This window comes from Patiria miniata, unplaced genomic scaffold, assembly GCF_015706575.1.
Source record: "Patiria miniata isolate m_02_andy unplaced genomic scaffold, ASM1570657v1 HiC_scaffold_12, whole genome shotgun sequence".
NCBI classification, from domain to species: Eukaryota; Metazoa; Echinodermata; class Asteroidea; order Valvatida; family Asterinidae; genus Patiria; species Patiria miniata.
The window spans coordinates 5,137,310-5,153,233 of NW_024037050.1; the positions used below are offsets into that span (position 1 = coordinate 5,137,310).

At 39.5% G+C, this 15,924-nt stretch overlaps 3 protein-coding genes across 3 annotated transcripts in view; 1 reads left to right on the plus strand and 2 right to left on the minus strand.

The window, feature by feature from the left end:
* Window positions 1–771: 771 nt before the first annotated feature.
* LOC119746137 lies at window positions 772–9,193 on the minus strand. The gene is made up of 6 exons (XM_038222944.1): window positions 8,719–9,193; window positions 7,562–8,299; window positions 6,556–6,651; window positions 4,576–4,731; window positions 3,521–3,570; window positions 772–2,707 (listed from the first exon to the last, which is right to left on the minus strand). The coding sequence occupies exons 2-6, from the start codon at window positions 8,214–8,216 to the stop codon at window positions 2,627–2,629; spliced, it is 1,038 nt and encodes a 345-aa protein (XP_038078872.1). The 5' UTR covers window positions 8,217–8,299; window positions 8,719–9,193; the 3' UTR covers window positions 772–2,626.
* A 587-nt stretch (window positions 9,194–9,780) lies between these two features.
* LOC119746146 (chromosome transmission fidelity protein 8 homolog) lies at window positions 9,781–13,221 on the minus strand. Its single transcript, XM_038222956.1, has 3 exons — window positions 13,051–13,221; window positions 12,046–12,166; window positions 9,781–11,306 (listed from the first exon to the last, which is right to left on the minus strand). Exons 1-3 carry the CDS (start codon window positions 13,071–13,073, stop codon window positions 11,001–11,003), a joined length of 450 nt encoding a protein of 149 aa, XP_038078884.1. The 5' UTR covers window positions 13,074–13,221; the 3' UTR covers window positions 9,781–11,000.
* Window positions 13,222–13,286: 65 nt separating this feature from the next.
* Window positions 13,287–15,924, plus strand: part of LOC119746155 (U3 small nucleolar RNA-associated protein 4 homolog) — a 44,040-nt gene continuing 41,402 nt past the window's right edge. The window contains exon 1 of the mRNA XM_038222968.1: window positions 13,287–13,397. The gene's annotated coding sequence lies outside the window, so the exon portion shown is untranslated. The remainder of the gene's footprint in view (window positions 13,398–15,924) is intronic.

The following is a 15,924-nucleotide window of genomic DNA, read 5'->3' on the forward strand; positions in this document are numbered from 1 at the left end:
AACTAGAAGAAAAAAACATGAATTCGAACGTAGTGATATTCGGACTTTATTTCCTTTAAAAATAAATCCTCCAAATCTTCAGATTAGAGAAGAAAACAAATTCAGGTAAAAATTGCTATTTGAACCCTAACCGTGATGATCCCTCCGGTACAAAACACGATCCTATCCAATTGACCTATCGAAATGCTCGGCAAATAGAGGGCGCTCAACAACCATAATGCGCATGTTGTTTGGGAAACAACATCTATGGGGATCAGGGGTTGGGGAAAATTTGAACCCTTCCCACAAACACATATTTTGTACTACAAAGTGGGGTCACAACCTTCTTGAATCTTTAGAATATGCTCTAGAACTGAATATTTTCTTCATCGTTATCTTTCGAGAATCACTGGTTTCTTTAAAATAAAAAAAACTGAAATACAATTTCATCCTCATCCAAAAAGAAATTCGTCCAACCCATCATACAAAACCCAATTTGGGCATTCAATGCACACAATGCCGACTATATAACGGGATTAATTAACATTAAACAAATGGGTAAATGATTTATTATTTAATTCTGTTCTGGTAAAACAAAGCAATTATCAAAAGTGAACAAATCGACGATTAATACATACACAATAGAATATTGTTAAAAAGGCCTTTTTTCTGTACAAAAAGCCTACACACCAACACATTTCGAAGTTTACTTTGATACATGCACTGACAAGGGTCGTCAAGAATACAATGCGACGATGCACCGAGCTAACAATGCGAGTGCGGCGCAGGTTGAATAGAAAGTTCTTCATTATAAACATGCTTTATTTTATTCACTTAACTTTGTAAAAAAAAGTGTTATAAAGCTGTACACAATGCCATAAGCAGTACTACAGACCAGTGTCGTTCAAGGGCGGATCCAGGGGGGGGGGGCAACGGGGGCCATGACCCCCTAACCCCCTCCCGCAAAACAAAAAAAACACGGTTTTTTTTAAGTGGCGTCGCAATAAAGGCAGGCACTGCGTACGCGTACACCACCATCTTTTCTTCCAAAGGATTTGGTTAAAGTAGTCAGAAATAGCCTCAGATCGTATCACAGAGCATCTAGAATGCAATTTTTTTCGGGGCCCTTAAGAGTCGGCCCCGAACCCCACGCCGTCACTTTTGGGACCCACTTTTTGGGGGACCAAATATTTTTTTTTGTTCGGCATCCGCCCTTGCAGTCGTTCACACGGGAATTACCACAAAATCTATGTACATTTTGCACAGACGTTTTTGTTTTTAGCGAGGTTTTACGACCTGTATTTAATATGAGTTGAGCAACTAGGATATGTGTTTTTTTTGTTATAAAAGTTTAAACTACTAGGCCCTAAAGACAATTAACAAAACGTAAACGGAAGTAAACATTTACGCGCTTAGTATATAGTTTAAGCAATAAGTACGAAAAGAATATTTTAAAATACTGAGATTTTGGCAACATGATAATGCGCTTGAAATTTAGGAATTTTGTATCCCTGTATATTTGTCATGCTAGCAAAAGCGAGTCACAATGCAATTATCATTGCTCTGTTCTGGATTCAGAATTTCACGATTTCTGCTCAGTGCAATAATGGTCGTCCATTCTACAGACACCATACGCAAGCAGTTCAAGCGCAGCTAAAATGTTTATATCTTCATGCTTGCAGCGCCATGGTTGTGAAATAGTTGGCAACGATTACGCAATTTACTTCATAGTTAAGTTCGCACTTTTTGCAAGCCAAATGACAGCTCAATTTTAATAGCCAGGTTTGTTTCTGTATTGCACTGATGGCGATATGTAATGCTAGGTTCACACATTCACGATTTTTAAGCCGAATCGCCACGAATAGCAATTCTTGAGTAGATCGGGGATGGTTCTTGGCTGCCTCGGGAAGATTCTGTTTGTTCGGTGAAAGATCGTTAAAGATCGGGAAGCGGCCCGATAAATTTGAACATGTTCAAAATTGTCGGGGTGATTCGAGAACCAAATCACCAATTCTTGTTGTATTTACAACTAATTCTGGAATGTGTGAACCTAGCATTAGAGGGCATAGACCGCTGGTTAGATTCAGTCACAAGGCTGTATGAATGCACTGGTCCAGTTTCTCCTTAAACAACTCCTGGACGACTACCTGCAGCAAAATAATATCTTTCATGAAGTGGTTACAATTTAAATTTTAGGTTTTTTTTCTGTATCCCTCTGCGTTACCTTCCCGAAACGTCTCTTTTTGTTTGTCGGTTTAGTGCACAAGACCCAATCAACACACCCTTCCCGTCAAAATATCAGACGATAAATGAGCATTGCGTGATTGGCGTTGGTTAATACGAATACAGGCAAACTGTTTGTAGCCATCTAAGATCTTTCTAATTTGATTCATTGACAATGAATCCACAAAACGTCTACTCATACACATCCCAGTGGAACATCACTGCATCTGCTGTGGAGAAATCCACAGTAGTCTGTTATTCATGAATTGATAGACCAACTTCCAATACAAATTGATAAGTCGAGTAAAACTTAAGACATAGTCTCTTGAAAACTCTATATGGCATGGGTTTTCATATACATGATTCCTTGATTAACGGATTTTCCTAAGAAAAGATAATATTATGCCTAATCCTTGAACTCCTTTCATAACTTCAGTTCGGCAGAGGTACAGATGACAGGCCGTTGCAGTTGGTCGACTAGCTTAGCTTTGGCTGTGAAGTGACCCTGCGGGAAGAAACAGGCAAAGCACAATTAATACCACACTACTTTTTACAGCAGCCCATCTCACTCGCGGTAGCTTTTAAGAGTTATCTAATGTTTGAGTTTGACACTTATGTTCAACTTATTTTAGTTTTTGGTATATACAGCCCTCTGTTACATGGAGCAGACCGATCAGCTACGTCTGTACAGTTTGATACCAGTCGACACATCGGTAACATCAGATAGTCTACCAGATGCTCTCGTGTCTTTCATATACCAACATTCAGTCGTGATATACGAGACAATACTAGCTATAATGGTAAAGCTTGAAACAGCGATTATACCACAAATCAGAAAGCTTGGGGAGATTGATTGTCGACACAACCAATTCGGCAAATTCAATGAACTGCATGCATGCAGCGTGTCAACTGCTATAACAAAAAAATCCTATGCAACTAATGCGATGTTCAATTTAAAGATGTACTGCGCGGGCTATTTTCCAGTTTAACTTCGAAACATGGATTTGGTTTTTGAATTGCTGTTTTTCAAGCCGAACAACAGTTATTCACTTATGAATAAAGTCATGGACTAAAAATCGGCCATGAAATTCATGAAATGACAGTTATACATGTAGGCTACAAGTTTCGAATTATCTGCGGCCCGACAATAATGCAGTTCTCGCAGGCTAGACTGGTTCGCGCTTCCCTATCAGCACGGCGGATGTGTTTGTGCGAAATGCAAGCAATGATAGGGTTGCATGCTCTCAAAATAGATTTTAAAATATCGAACATTCAACCTATCGAAAATAATATGCATGTACAAAAATATAGAACTTACACTTGGAACGAAAAATGGAATGTGCAGCTCTTTTGTGTAGTACTTAGGTCCTGAAAAGAAATCGTAAGTATAGAATTATACCTGGAAATCTTAAAGAAGCTTGATAGCTAAAGTTGAACATTACACGTTGATGATTGGTGTTCATACGCACGTTCATACAATAAACTAGACATGTTCGCAAAGTGTTGTAAAAAACACTTACAATCGAACACGAGTTATAGCTAAAATAATTATGTCTGTCAATTACAAATTGGTGAATGGTCAGGACATATTATAACTTCTTTACCTTTTTCAATCCAAGTGTAGGCCTAATTATGTAATAATTGTAATATCATAGCTTTTCCCGGCCAATTTACTATAGAAATATAAAAGGAATTCTAAAGAAATACAAAAGGAACGATAGGGATCGTCTTTTTAAATATTAAATGAAAAAACAGCAAATGTTTCCCCGACAACTTTAGGCTGCACCCCGATGACCAGGCGCTGAAACCCATCAAGTCCCTCTATCATTCTTTGATCACAGTTTTCTAGTTAATTCTCTCGATTATGAATCACTTTTCGTGAGCAAAGTGAACCCAAATTGGAGACAATAGGAGGCCGCTATTTGCTTTTGGTTAACTCATTTCATGGGCGTCGCCAGGTTTTTTTTCGGGGGGGGGGAGGCAAAGCACATTTCCCTCCCAAAAAATCCTTGTAGTTTCGCTAGCATATTCTCAATTTATCTTCTTCTTTTCGAGGATGGGCGGGGGAGCGGGGGGACATTTGTCCACCCCACCCGACGCCCATTTTGTTAAATGTGTATAAAATTAATAGCAAATATGACTTCACACTTCTTTTTGCGTTTTCTTTCCTTTTCTCTTGTTTTTGGGGGGTTGCTTTTCCAGGTGAGGTGGGGTGGAGGGGGGCCAAGCGCCCCTTGCCCCCCCCCCCCTTGCAACGCCCATGAATCATTTGTTGTTACCCAAATTAGGCTACCCAACCCTAATACCGCCATCAAACTGTGTGTCCGCCGGTTTTTTTTTTTAAATGACGACATGATGTTTGTCTATACCGACCTGCCGCCATAGGACAGTCAAAGAAGTTATCTCGTTCTTCTCCTGGTTCAAGCTCGTCGTCGTCAAACAGCGTACAGATGTCCATTGTATTGTCGTAGAACGACATGTCCCCGTACATGACATTGGCGAAAATCTGACCAGATTCAACTTGCTCATCTAAGGGGGAAAAAGATATTAATCGAGGAGGAAATCTTTTTTGGCTCAGGAGCGAATAGAACTTGACTCTGCTGTATACATTTGTCATGATTTTCGCTGAGCAGAGACAATTTGTAAAACTTGCATTTGAACCTAAGAAGTCCGTATACTCTTCATCTGAGCTGGTCATTCAGTGGAATCGTTTGGGGGAAAAAAGATGTGGTTAAGGAAGGGACAATGTTTCTCCCTGGGGAGGGAAAAAATAAGATGGTTCGGTAACTCTGCAGATTTTCGCTATATAGCTAAAACAAAATCTTGAATCTGAGATCTAGATAGAGGTAGGCCTATACTTGTGCTAAACCATGCAAACTTCCTAGCCCTAGACAACCAAAAGAGATCATTTATAAAGTCAATGTTAGTGATAGTGCGGTTCCAAACCCAACGATATCCCACTTTTGTCATTGACTTAATATGATAAGAAAGCCTGTGAGAAACGGGGATCTGAACAAATTTATTATGAGATTGATATCCAGTTTTGTTAAAAATCAAATGACAATATTGAAATAAGGGCACTCATATAGGAAAAGTAGTTGGATTTGAATCCAATTTTAGTTATATATTTGCATAACTATTTTTCAACACTGACTGCAAACATCTAGTCAGATTGACTGATTTTCAGTTGCACCCATCTGACCTTGAATGGCTAGTCAAAATTAAGTGGTTTCTACTCAAATCCGACTCATTTTTTTTAGAGTGATCAGTGACTCGGGTTGGCATTTTTCAGCGTTGAAGACGCTAAACGTTTCGAGCGGAGACTACACACAATCGACATTGTTTAGTCTACATACCACACACTCGGCCAGTATAATGTGTAGCCGCCGCTCAAGTCGCAAATAAAACCATGAAATGACGACATTTAACCCCAATGCACGAAGTTGAAGCGAAATGAAAGTGCTGAATAAAAACAGGTCAAGGTACCGAGGGCAACAAACTATCGAAACGAACAATGCATTATGTTTACGTGCTTTTACTGAACCAGGAAAGAATTGCACTATACCCACGTCCTACTGCTAGAGTCAATGTTAAACATATTATTGATTTCCTTTCCACACGTTTCCCAGATACTATGTCAGGGCCGCTCTGAGAAATCCCTGACAGTATTGAGCTTAATTGTTTTATAGGCCCGAACTTGTGTTTGCAATTCAACATCAGCCCACTTTGCTGGTCAGAAACGCACACAACATACAGCCATTATCGAAAGACAATCATATCTAATTGATAAGAAAACAATACTCAATGTAATACAACCCCATGGAGAAGCATTGTATTCATTATTTCTAGTGCCCAAACCATGGACTTATCATGTCTAGTCGGTGTATATCTTAAGCAAGGGACGTAGTCCTATAGTGTATTTCTCCGGGAACTATAAAGCTGATTGCAAAAAAACATCAATCTCGGACTGAAACAAGACAGCTTGTTTGAAGCACTATGATACCGAAATTGTAATCGTATACCCAGGCTATCAGGGTATGATAGATCTGAGAGTGTTTGAGAATTTTCTTCTTTTTCTGGTAAATGCAGGGGCTCGAAATCATTGAATTTCAATATTTCATATTTATAAAGATAAGTTATAGAAATTTGACTCTTCGGAATTTTTACGGAAAAAAGAAGTGATTTTCGATCCTCTGTGTTATTATTCTTAAGTTTTTTTGTTAAGGAATAGCTATCGTGATTGTTATTCTCAACACTAAAATTAAAACGTTTAATATCTAATCCCCATATTGTTAAATCACGACAATATGGGCGTCATCACACACGTTGAATGAGACGAGTATTTTTTATTACCGAATGTTGAATTCATAACGATGACCACCTTCAACCCTCCTCTGTCCTCGTCTTTCATCAAAAGTAACTTGCCGATCTCGGGAGGTTCAGGGTCGTCTGCAAATTGACCAAACAGTACAATTCAAATGTATATTGTATGGGTCATGAGAATGGATTCGTAATACAAGCGTCGAATTCATACAATCACGTGAATGTTGCTTCATGAGGGAGTTTAGTACCTTAATTTACCAATTTTTGTTGATTTTGCATCCAGTAATCATATTTCCAACCCACATTTAAACGAGCAATTCTGCCAAAAACGGTCGGTCCAAACTTTCACATGCCAAATATGTTCCAAGTAGAATACCCCAAATACGCAAAACAACCAGACGTTGCACTTCATCTCAGTGCCGTACATAAGTAGGAACGTTTGACATCTGAACAATAATAATAATGGTCTTTCCTTGACCCTTACCGTATCTTTTTATAGGCCTATTGAATCCCTGAAAATTAGGCTCCGACTTGGTGCGGCGCCAAACTGCATGCACGGGTATAGATATCACAGTTGCAATGCTTTTATTCGTGTTCATTGTCAATTTTTCAATTTGCATACAAAGTACATATGAAGGTATTTAATACAGAGAAAACAAACATGAATGGAACAGAGTGTGTATCCACAAATTTAGGGTCAAACTTATCCCTATATGAAGTCTATAAATAATTCCAGCGGATGGTGACAGCCGTGTAACTAAACTGTCGCGATGATAAGAACTATACAATAGCTACAGTTCGATGACTTCGTTTTGTGACGCTTAATACTTGACTATTGATCTCTGCATTATTATTGTACACATGCGAATGAAAGCATACAAACATTGCCCAGCTATGTCAGGTGATGATATTGTCATGTTTTTTTTTCAACAGTCTCAAAATCTTGTGCCAGTTTTATTCACAATGTACATTGTCAGGAAAACAGCCAATACTGAGGCGAATGCCTATGGGTTTAGGACATTTGCCTCAAACTTACCGCAATATCCCCAAATGGTTCCTACACCCACGAGATCATTGTCCTTCACCCACTTATCCCAATCGAACCTGGGATAGTCATAATGCGAGATGACTTTTGATCCACCATCTACCCCTGGCTTTGTATCTGCACCTCCCTCCTCTCCTGTCTTGGCGATTTCTTTGACTTCATCTTTGGCGTCTTCTTTGACTTCGCCAGAGTTTTCAGATGTCTTAGTTTTCTTGGCAGATATCTGAGGATCTTGTTTGTTCTGAGGTTTCTCCTCTTGTTTATTTTTATCAAAAGCCTCAGTGTCATTAATTAAGTTAAAGAAAACCGACTCTGTCGTATTGTTTTCATGAAGATCATTTTCCAAGGAGGGTGCTTTACTCGGCACCTCGTCTTTATGTTGAGTGCCCTGGTCCCTCAGAATTTTCTCCTTGGCTGTGTCATCTTTTTGGGAGAGGATTTGCCTGGAGCCATCAGCGGGGTTGGACTTCGGAGGTCCAAAGTCATCCGAGAATTTGGGTGGTCGCATCTTTTGAGCGGAGTTATGGGCGTTGGCCTCTAGCGTAATGGCTGCTGGAGGATGGTTGAAGAAAGTCAGGTAGACACCCATCACTGCCGCCATGGCTAATATGCCAGTGATGCAGCCACGTTTAAATGTCATTCTCATCGTCTAGAGACAGTCGTCAGGAAGAGATCAGGGTCGGATATTCAAGGTGCAAGAGGGCTATCAGGAGCCCAGAGAACATGTAGCTGCATGAAAAAAAACAAAGCGAATGCAATCTAAACCTTAAGTTTGGTCCGATGAATCGCATGGTTCGTACTACTAAAATTACTAATACAGGGGCAAAGCTATCATGAAACTCAAATACATATTTTCTGCAGTGCAGATCCAATTCCCACTAAGGTTGCTTTTGTGCCACCGAAGAGTTGGGGATCTAGGATCACTTTTTCGGGGGTACCAACACTCATTTTTATATTATTCTTAATGTTGGCAACGAATTCATGCATGAATTAATCTGTTCTAATAGGTCAAAGCAGATGCTGGCCAAGTCTAGCAAAGTTTTTTTGTCACACTATGATGCTCTCTTTTAATTTTTAGCAAAGTTCTGGTTCTAATTATCAGGCAAAATCACCTGTGACAATACCCATAAGAAAGAAATGATACTCACCAGTACTACGCATGCAATCGGGCATGTCTTATTTACTGAACGTCAAGATGAACGACCGTTGTGGTATCCAGGTGGAACACAATTCTAGAACTTAACCTATCGTCAGAGTACGTGTGCCAGGGATAACGTATGGGCCAAGTTGCAACCCAGGAAATTCTGCACCCCTACAGTGTCAGCACTTCTGTATCCGTGGCCCTTTGTCTCAACACTGCACTCAAACTGCAATGTCAATCAGACATCAATAATCGTCTTTTGATCTTTTTGCACTGTGCATTGATAAGGAGAAAACAGCTGATCCTGTCAGGTCTGCGCGTACAGTCCAAATTCCGACTCCTGCTTCTAGCGATTTCGAAATATTTTGGCAGGACGGCATACGAACAGAAAAGATTATTTTACTTGGATGTCGCAATTCATTATGTTTTTATAGTACAGGAATATTGACCCAATTTGTGCCCGAGGTACATGTATAGTGTTTCGAGCGTCGTTGAAGTCAGCCTCTGCTATTGTGCGTACGTACGGGTTACGGGTATTATTGCACGTGCATTGTGTGTTGTTTTCCTCGGGCTGCCAACATTGTATGTAAATTTTTCAGGGGGGTCGTTCCACGAAGTTCGGCCAGCGAATTGAAGTGCTAGGTTACCGTGATAACAAAAATGACCAGCATGCTGGCTAGAGGTGCTTTCAAGACAATCTTGTCAAACAAAAGCCGTGTTTATGATGGATATGATAACCATTTCAAGACCTTCATTGATGTCACGGTTACAGTTAATAGTATCAAGCAGTTACAATCCTGGCTTGAAAATACATGTTCATATCAGGAGCTATTTATACGTAACGGGGTATTTTTTTCCGGTCGATGAACTATCAAGATCATCGCGTACAAAATCCAATTCAGTGTTATTTATGTTAGTGTTTCGTCATTCAAACGGGAGGGATGATTTATCTTCAAAATATCCGGTATCACGAGAATATTGCGGGGAACTAAATTAAATTGATTAAGGGGCACGAAAATGTATTCCAAAACATGTTTTGTGCAAAAAAAAAATTCAAGGCTCCGATTTGCATGAACAAAATGGACTCTTGTTAAACTTTTCTTTATTTTGTAATGTCGGTTCTAAATCTTTCAGAATCATAGAATACTTTTTCGGTGACATCGATTTTACAGCTCAATCTTGTTTGATTATTGATTGCAACGAAAAACAATAAAAGCGAACTGTCCTTGGCTAAAATCAAAATTTGTCAAACACATACACATACTCCTGCAGCTTCGAGACACTGAACGTTAAAGCAAATGGGATACAGAGGTTTACAATTTTTAAGAAATCATTTTAATGACCTTCTTCTTAAATTGGTCCTTAATCCTTATGAGAATAATTAAAGTACATGTACACTGAACTTTACATCTCAGCCTTGATCAGCCTCTCCCCCGCCAACCTATAGTTAGAATCCGGGTTTGCTCAAGGTACTTTTTAATGCAGACTTATTTTAAAACACGTATTCCATGCTCTTCAACAAATTTGATTTTTTTTTACCCATACAATTTTTCAAAATGTTATTTTAATGAGAAAAAAAAACACAACCCACTTTTGTCTGCGTTTTTGGGCATCTGAAACCACCTGAAAAAAAGGCCTGGTCGGCAAGTAGACTGGTTCCCAGTTCCAATAATATCCATTTTTTAAGGGGTCAAAAAAGTGTCCCCTGTGTAAAGTGATTTAGCCTTTTAATACATTTTTTTATAAAGAAATATTCTGTCAGTTGAGACTCATAGTAAGATGGACTCATAGTAAGATTGTACATCTTTTTTTTTCTGATACATTTGTATGATACATAAAACTTACAAAAGAAATGGTATACACGTGCATGTTAACATAATTTACATTACATGTACATACATACATGTAGACTGAAATGATATCATTCCTTAAGACAAAGTTGTTCACCTCATGTTTTTCAGATTGATATAATTTTTCTGCGTAAATCAAATTAGTTAATTGATGTATAATGCGCCATGAGCATTTCACCTGGCGGATACCGGCGCTACATGTTAGTTATTGTTATTACATGTTGGCATTTCTTACATTAGATAGTGGCATATTACCTCACATATCAACATTTTTTGGCTAAACAATACATTACTATCAAGCAGGCCTGTGCCATTGTACACATTTTTCTTTAACATATCCATGTACTGCCAACAGATGGACACATACATTGTATATGAATATCTAACCTCTATCTACACAACTGTATTATGTTTTATAGAATGCCATGTTTTGATATCTTCAGTGGCCTTTCTTTGGGACATATGTGATGATAGGTTTCGGACGAGTCCTAAAAACAATTTTTCGCTTGATGGCTGCAGATACTTTGTAGTGAATTCCCTCCGAGCTTCCATCCTCCTCTTCATCCGTGGTTGCCTTAGTGACTACATCTTCATCTTGGTCTGTTTCCATGGATACACTTTTGTTCAGATGTTCGGCCTCCTTAGGAGTGGGTTTGGTGTTTTTCAGAAGAACAATGTAAGGCTTATCAAGGGAAGTCACCTTGCCAAACAAAATGTGATGTCCAATGATCATGATTGGCACGCCCTGAAGAAAACAAGTTTGAAGTTGAACTATTTCCTTAAGGTAAAATGAACATTTAGCAACCTAAACAATATCAATCCATTTGATATTTTGAATAGTGCAATAATATTCTTTGTCATAATAGTAAAGCTGTCCACTTGCACTGCTAAATTTGTTTTGTCCTCAGCTATGCTCATAAAACTATACATCAGCAAATCTAGAAATTTAGTGATAGCGCTACAATATCATAATGACATGCAAGGTTTTTTTTCAAAAGTGACGGTTGGAGTTCATCACTAGAAAAGGGCAAGACACATGCTTTGTTGGTATCTCATGAATCTCTTTGCAATACATTCCTGAATTTGTTGTTGAAGAATTTAACATGAACAAAGTTGAGGCAAGAGGCATTGCAGGCCAGTTCCCTAATCCAAGAGGGGGGGGGGGGTGTAACTTCAAATCCCAAAGTGGAACTTTCAATATGCGAGCATGGAGCCCATAGTTAAGGTGTGGGGTCGGAAATTTTTGGATTCGAGATGCTGGTGCAATCTGAGGCATTTCCTGGCCACATGGCACTTTCCCCTGACTTTTTGAATCAAAGTGCTTTTGACTTGAAGGCGAGATTTTTAGGGAATGGGGGTGGGCATACTTTTTGGGGGCAATTTGTTTTCTTTCAAACCCCTGATTACCCCCCCCCCCCCCCCCCCCCCCGGCATACGGGCCTGGATTGGAAGGTGACATGTCATCAGTAGATGACTACACGTACCTTCTTGTTGAAATGAAGATCTCCAATAAAGTTTCCTGCCAGTTGTTCATCGCCAGGGCATTCCAACTGTCCCTGCATCTCAATCAACATCCATTCTGGAATACTACTGTCCGGGCTGGCCCTTGCAAATAAATTATATGTTTTTATTTAAAATTGAAGTTCATTCGACAACTTAAAAATGCAGTGGTGTTAATTGTTCAGTAATATTGTCATTGGGCAGAAATCATCTTTCAGTATATGGTATGTGGTGTCTAACAATGCAATTTTTATGTGTCGAATCAAGCACAATGAATGAGCCCATCATTTTTTCTCTTCTCACTTTTCCATCCACTGTATTGAAAATGAAATATAATTAGGGCCTATGTTCCGATGACCTCTGGAATTCTACTTCCAGAGCAGTAAGGTATTACAAACCTTACAGATTTTAACAAACCTTACAGAAAAGCCTCGCCCCACTTGTGTGGCCTGTATTGCTGCGCTGTACGTTAGGCCACACATCTGGTTTCCCAATCTACTGAAGAGTTTAGTCCGAAACTTGCACATGAGGACTCCAGAAAGATGTCTAAATTGCTATAAAAATTTGAAGAAAGATTACCTTATCTACCCGGAGGGCAAAAGATAAGGCATCATAGAATACAACCCTATGCAGTGGTATCATCCTACCTCCATGGTGGTATGTAAAAAAAAATGCCCAAAAAAGGTGCGCCAGGCTTTGGACTAAACTAAACTCCTGGAAACCCGGCGTGTGGCCGAACGTACAGCGCAGCAATACCGACATGACCGAGGCCAACCAAGTGGGGCTGAGAAAAGCCTAACTTGTTTTTATTTTTTTTATTTTAATAATAATATTGAACATTGAAATTACTAGTGTAGTGACTAGTTAGACCCGTGCTCGTGGCGTGTAAACAACGTTCACGTGTCTAGAGTGGGAATGCTACTGGGGACAACTGGACAATTAATTACGAATCAAGTTTCAATCTGCTGATCTAGACATTGCGTACTTACGATTTTACTACCAATTGAACCATCCTCGTAGTGACATATGCATATGCTTCCCATGAACAAAAAGCTTGTCAAATATAGTAGGCTAATTAATGTCCCATTACATTTTAAAGGTAAATTGACGGGGCCAACATATCTGAAACACGGACTTTTCGCGCGAAAGTTTGTTTTGTTGATAGCGCCACCAAGTGGTTCGAAAGTGCCATGTTGGCCTATCTCAAAGAAACGAAATACTTCATTGGACGAATATTGACAAATTCCATCCGTTCAACCATTCAGAGGACACATTAGCTGCCAGTAGAGCATAGCACATGCACCATTCGCACGTGTTGTAAACGGACATGAAAAAGGTAACGTTTTATTAATTTTTTTATTGAAACAACCATTATAATATTATAAGATATCTAGGTTTTAAAAACGGTGATTGTAAAGTTTACGGAATACGGGACCCTCTTTCGTTGGAGTCCTAGTTTAGACTAGACCCGTGAACGTGGCGTAGTTTACAAGCCACGTTCACGGGTCTAAGTTTAGACTAGCTTGAAATTAGGCTCATTTGATAGGCCGGAAAGGGGTGTCGGACGCTTCGCCCCATTTCCACGTCGCCCCATGTCACTTCGCCCCTAACCACTTCGCCCCATCCCCACTTCGCCCCATCCCCACATCGCCCCATCCCCGCTTCGCCCCATTCCCACTTCGCCCCATCCCCACTTCGCCCCATGTACAATGTAGATTGGTTCCTCCAAGAGTGAAATTAGGATGTCAAAGGTATTGTCGTTCTCAGATAAGTGGGAGACGGGTTGGTATAGCCGGGTCTTTTAGGCCAAAAAAAAAATATTCGGTGTCTGGTCGGACCAAAGTTCCGGAATTGACGCGGCCACGCGGCTTTTTTTTTTTGGGGGGGGGGCTTTTTTTTCTTCTTCAAGCTTGGATTGTATTACAGACAAGGTGGGGTACTATTTTGCTTTTTTGGTGGCCTCATGTACATTGGTGTCCTCCATAATTTGCCTTGTTCATTTGGTGGGCTAATTCTTTCCGTTGGTTAGCAATTAGTGTATCTGTTGGAATTGTTTTTAAGCCAATAAAATAGATGAGATTTTTAAAAACTTTTTACATGTAACGGCTGGGGCGAAGTGGGGATGGGGCGAATTGGGGATGGGGCGAAGTGGGGATGGGGCGAAGTGGGAATGGGGCGAAGTGGGAATGGGGCGATGTGGGGATGGGGCGAAGTGGGGATGGGGGGAAGTGGTTAGGGGCGAAGTGACATGGGGCGACGTGGAAATGGGGCGAAGTGTCCGACATTCGCCGGAAAGATTCCCATATCTGGCCATCACTTGTCACCCCTAGCCCTGTGCACAAACCTATTGGACTGGTCTAAAAATGTCTAAGTGTTTTCTTAGTAAAAACTGCAATATTTTTCCAGCTAAATTTTACTTTTTAAGGGCATATTATCACTTTCTGATGGCTGATAAGTCACTGAAGGGAAAAATTAGTGATGGTGTCGAGCGCAATTTGAGTCCCCCGCGCAAGTTTAAACTTGCGCGCGCAAGTTTAAACTTGCGCGAGGGACTCCTGAAGCACGCAAATTACAACGCGCCATTTTAATTTGCGTGCGCAAGTTTAAGCTTGCGCAAAGGCGACGCAACCTTCTTTTGTGGGCGGGATTTTCATTGATGAAGAATTTTTTTTCAAAACACGAGTACATGGAAAAATAATGGAATAAATGAATGAATAAAGAAATAAATAAAAAGGGGAATTCAATAAGCGTCAATGAAAAGAAACATTGAGATTTAGCAGTGCTTATCAGAGAAGTTGTTTAAGAGTACGTGGGGGCGGGGCCAGGGAGGGGACCCGGAAAGCAATCAACTTAAGCACACTAGCGGCGATTGCTTGGCAAGTGTACTGAAGTTGTTCAAAAATGGAGACCAGCTTCAAGTTTTTTGCTTTGTAAACCTAATTAGCATTTTATTTATATTCTTGAATGTAAATAAATCATAATTTCCTAGGTGTAACCCGCTGTTAACGTAAAAAGAATGATTATGATCCCTTCAATTGTTCAGGTTTTGACATTATACTAAATCATTTACATTATTTTTAAAATGCTTATGTATTCTACAATTAAAAAAGTACTTACTCTTAAAAAAATACTAATTAATTTAACAATTAATAAATTGTACGGTACAATAATTCATATTGTTTTTAGAAATACTTGCATAACATTTCGAGCGCTGTGTACACTTCAAAAATGCATAATTTGAAAAAAATTAATGAATGCATTACTAATTTAATTAATTAATTAAATGTATTAATTTAACAATTTTTTTTATTGCAGGCTCAATAATTCATATTAAAAAATGTTTACAACTTAAAAACGCTATGCATATAAAATGGTAATTATTTTAAAAAGTAAATAAATTTGCAAATGATTTAATTAATGAATTTAATCAAATGTTTCAAAAAAAGGCATTAAGGCATTGTCTCCCGCAGCTCAGTGATGCTATTAAATCGGAGAAAAAAAATCTGCTTTAAAAATAATCTGCATGAGTATACCCAGGGGCAAAATAGTTTAGCGGCTCTGTATGCGTGGCCGGGAAAATCTATGCAGTGCGCAAGTTTAAACTTGCGTGCGCAATTTGTAGCAAGGAAATGAATGCGCGCGCAAGTTTAAACTTGCGTGCGCGCAAGTTTAAACTTGCGCGCGCAAGTTCGAACTTGCGCGGGGGACTCACTTTGCGCTCGACAGCGGCAAGATATGGGAATCTTTCCGATAGGCCTAACTTGTTTTACTTTTCGAAGTGGCTATCGTTACGGCAGCCGTTGTTTAGCCCCCTCTACGATACTTTTTTGATACGCACGCAGGTATATAATTATTTGTTTCCC

Bases quoted from the DNA above. Each gene is read 5' to 3' on its own strand.
- LOC119746137 (XM_038222944.1), bottom strand. From the start codon at position 8,216: ATGAGAATGACATTTAAACGTGGCTGCATCACTGGCATATTAGCCATG. The intron at 4,732-6,555 runs GTAATAAAAAAT...TTTCCCCCTTAG, and splicing joins CGTTATGAATTCAACATTCG to ATGAGCAAGTTGAATCTGGT. The intron at 2,708-3,520 runs GTAAGTTCTATA...TTCTTCCCGCAG, and splicing joins TTCCATTTTTCGTTCCAAGT to GGTCACTTCACAGCCAAAGC.
- LOC119746146 (XM_038222956.1), bottom strand. From the start codon at position 13,073: ATGGTTCAATTGGTAGTAAAATC. The intron at 12,167-13,050 runs GTAAGTACGCAA...TTTATTTGCAAG, and splicing joins GTTCAATTGGTAGTAAAATC to GGCCAGCCCGGACAGTAGTA. The intron at 11,307-12,045 runs GTACGTGTAGTC...TGTTTTCTTCAG, and splicing joins ATCTTCATTTCAACAAGAAG to GGCGTGCCAATCATGATCAT.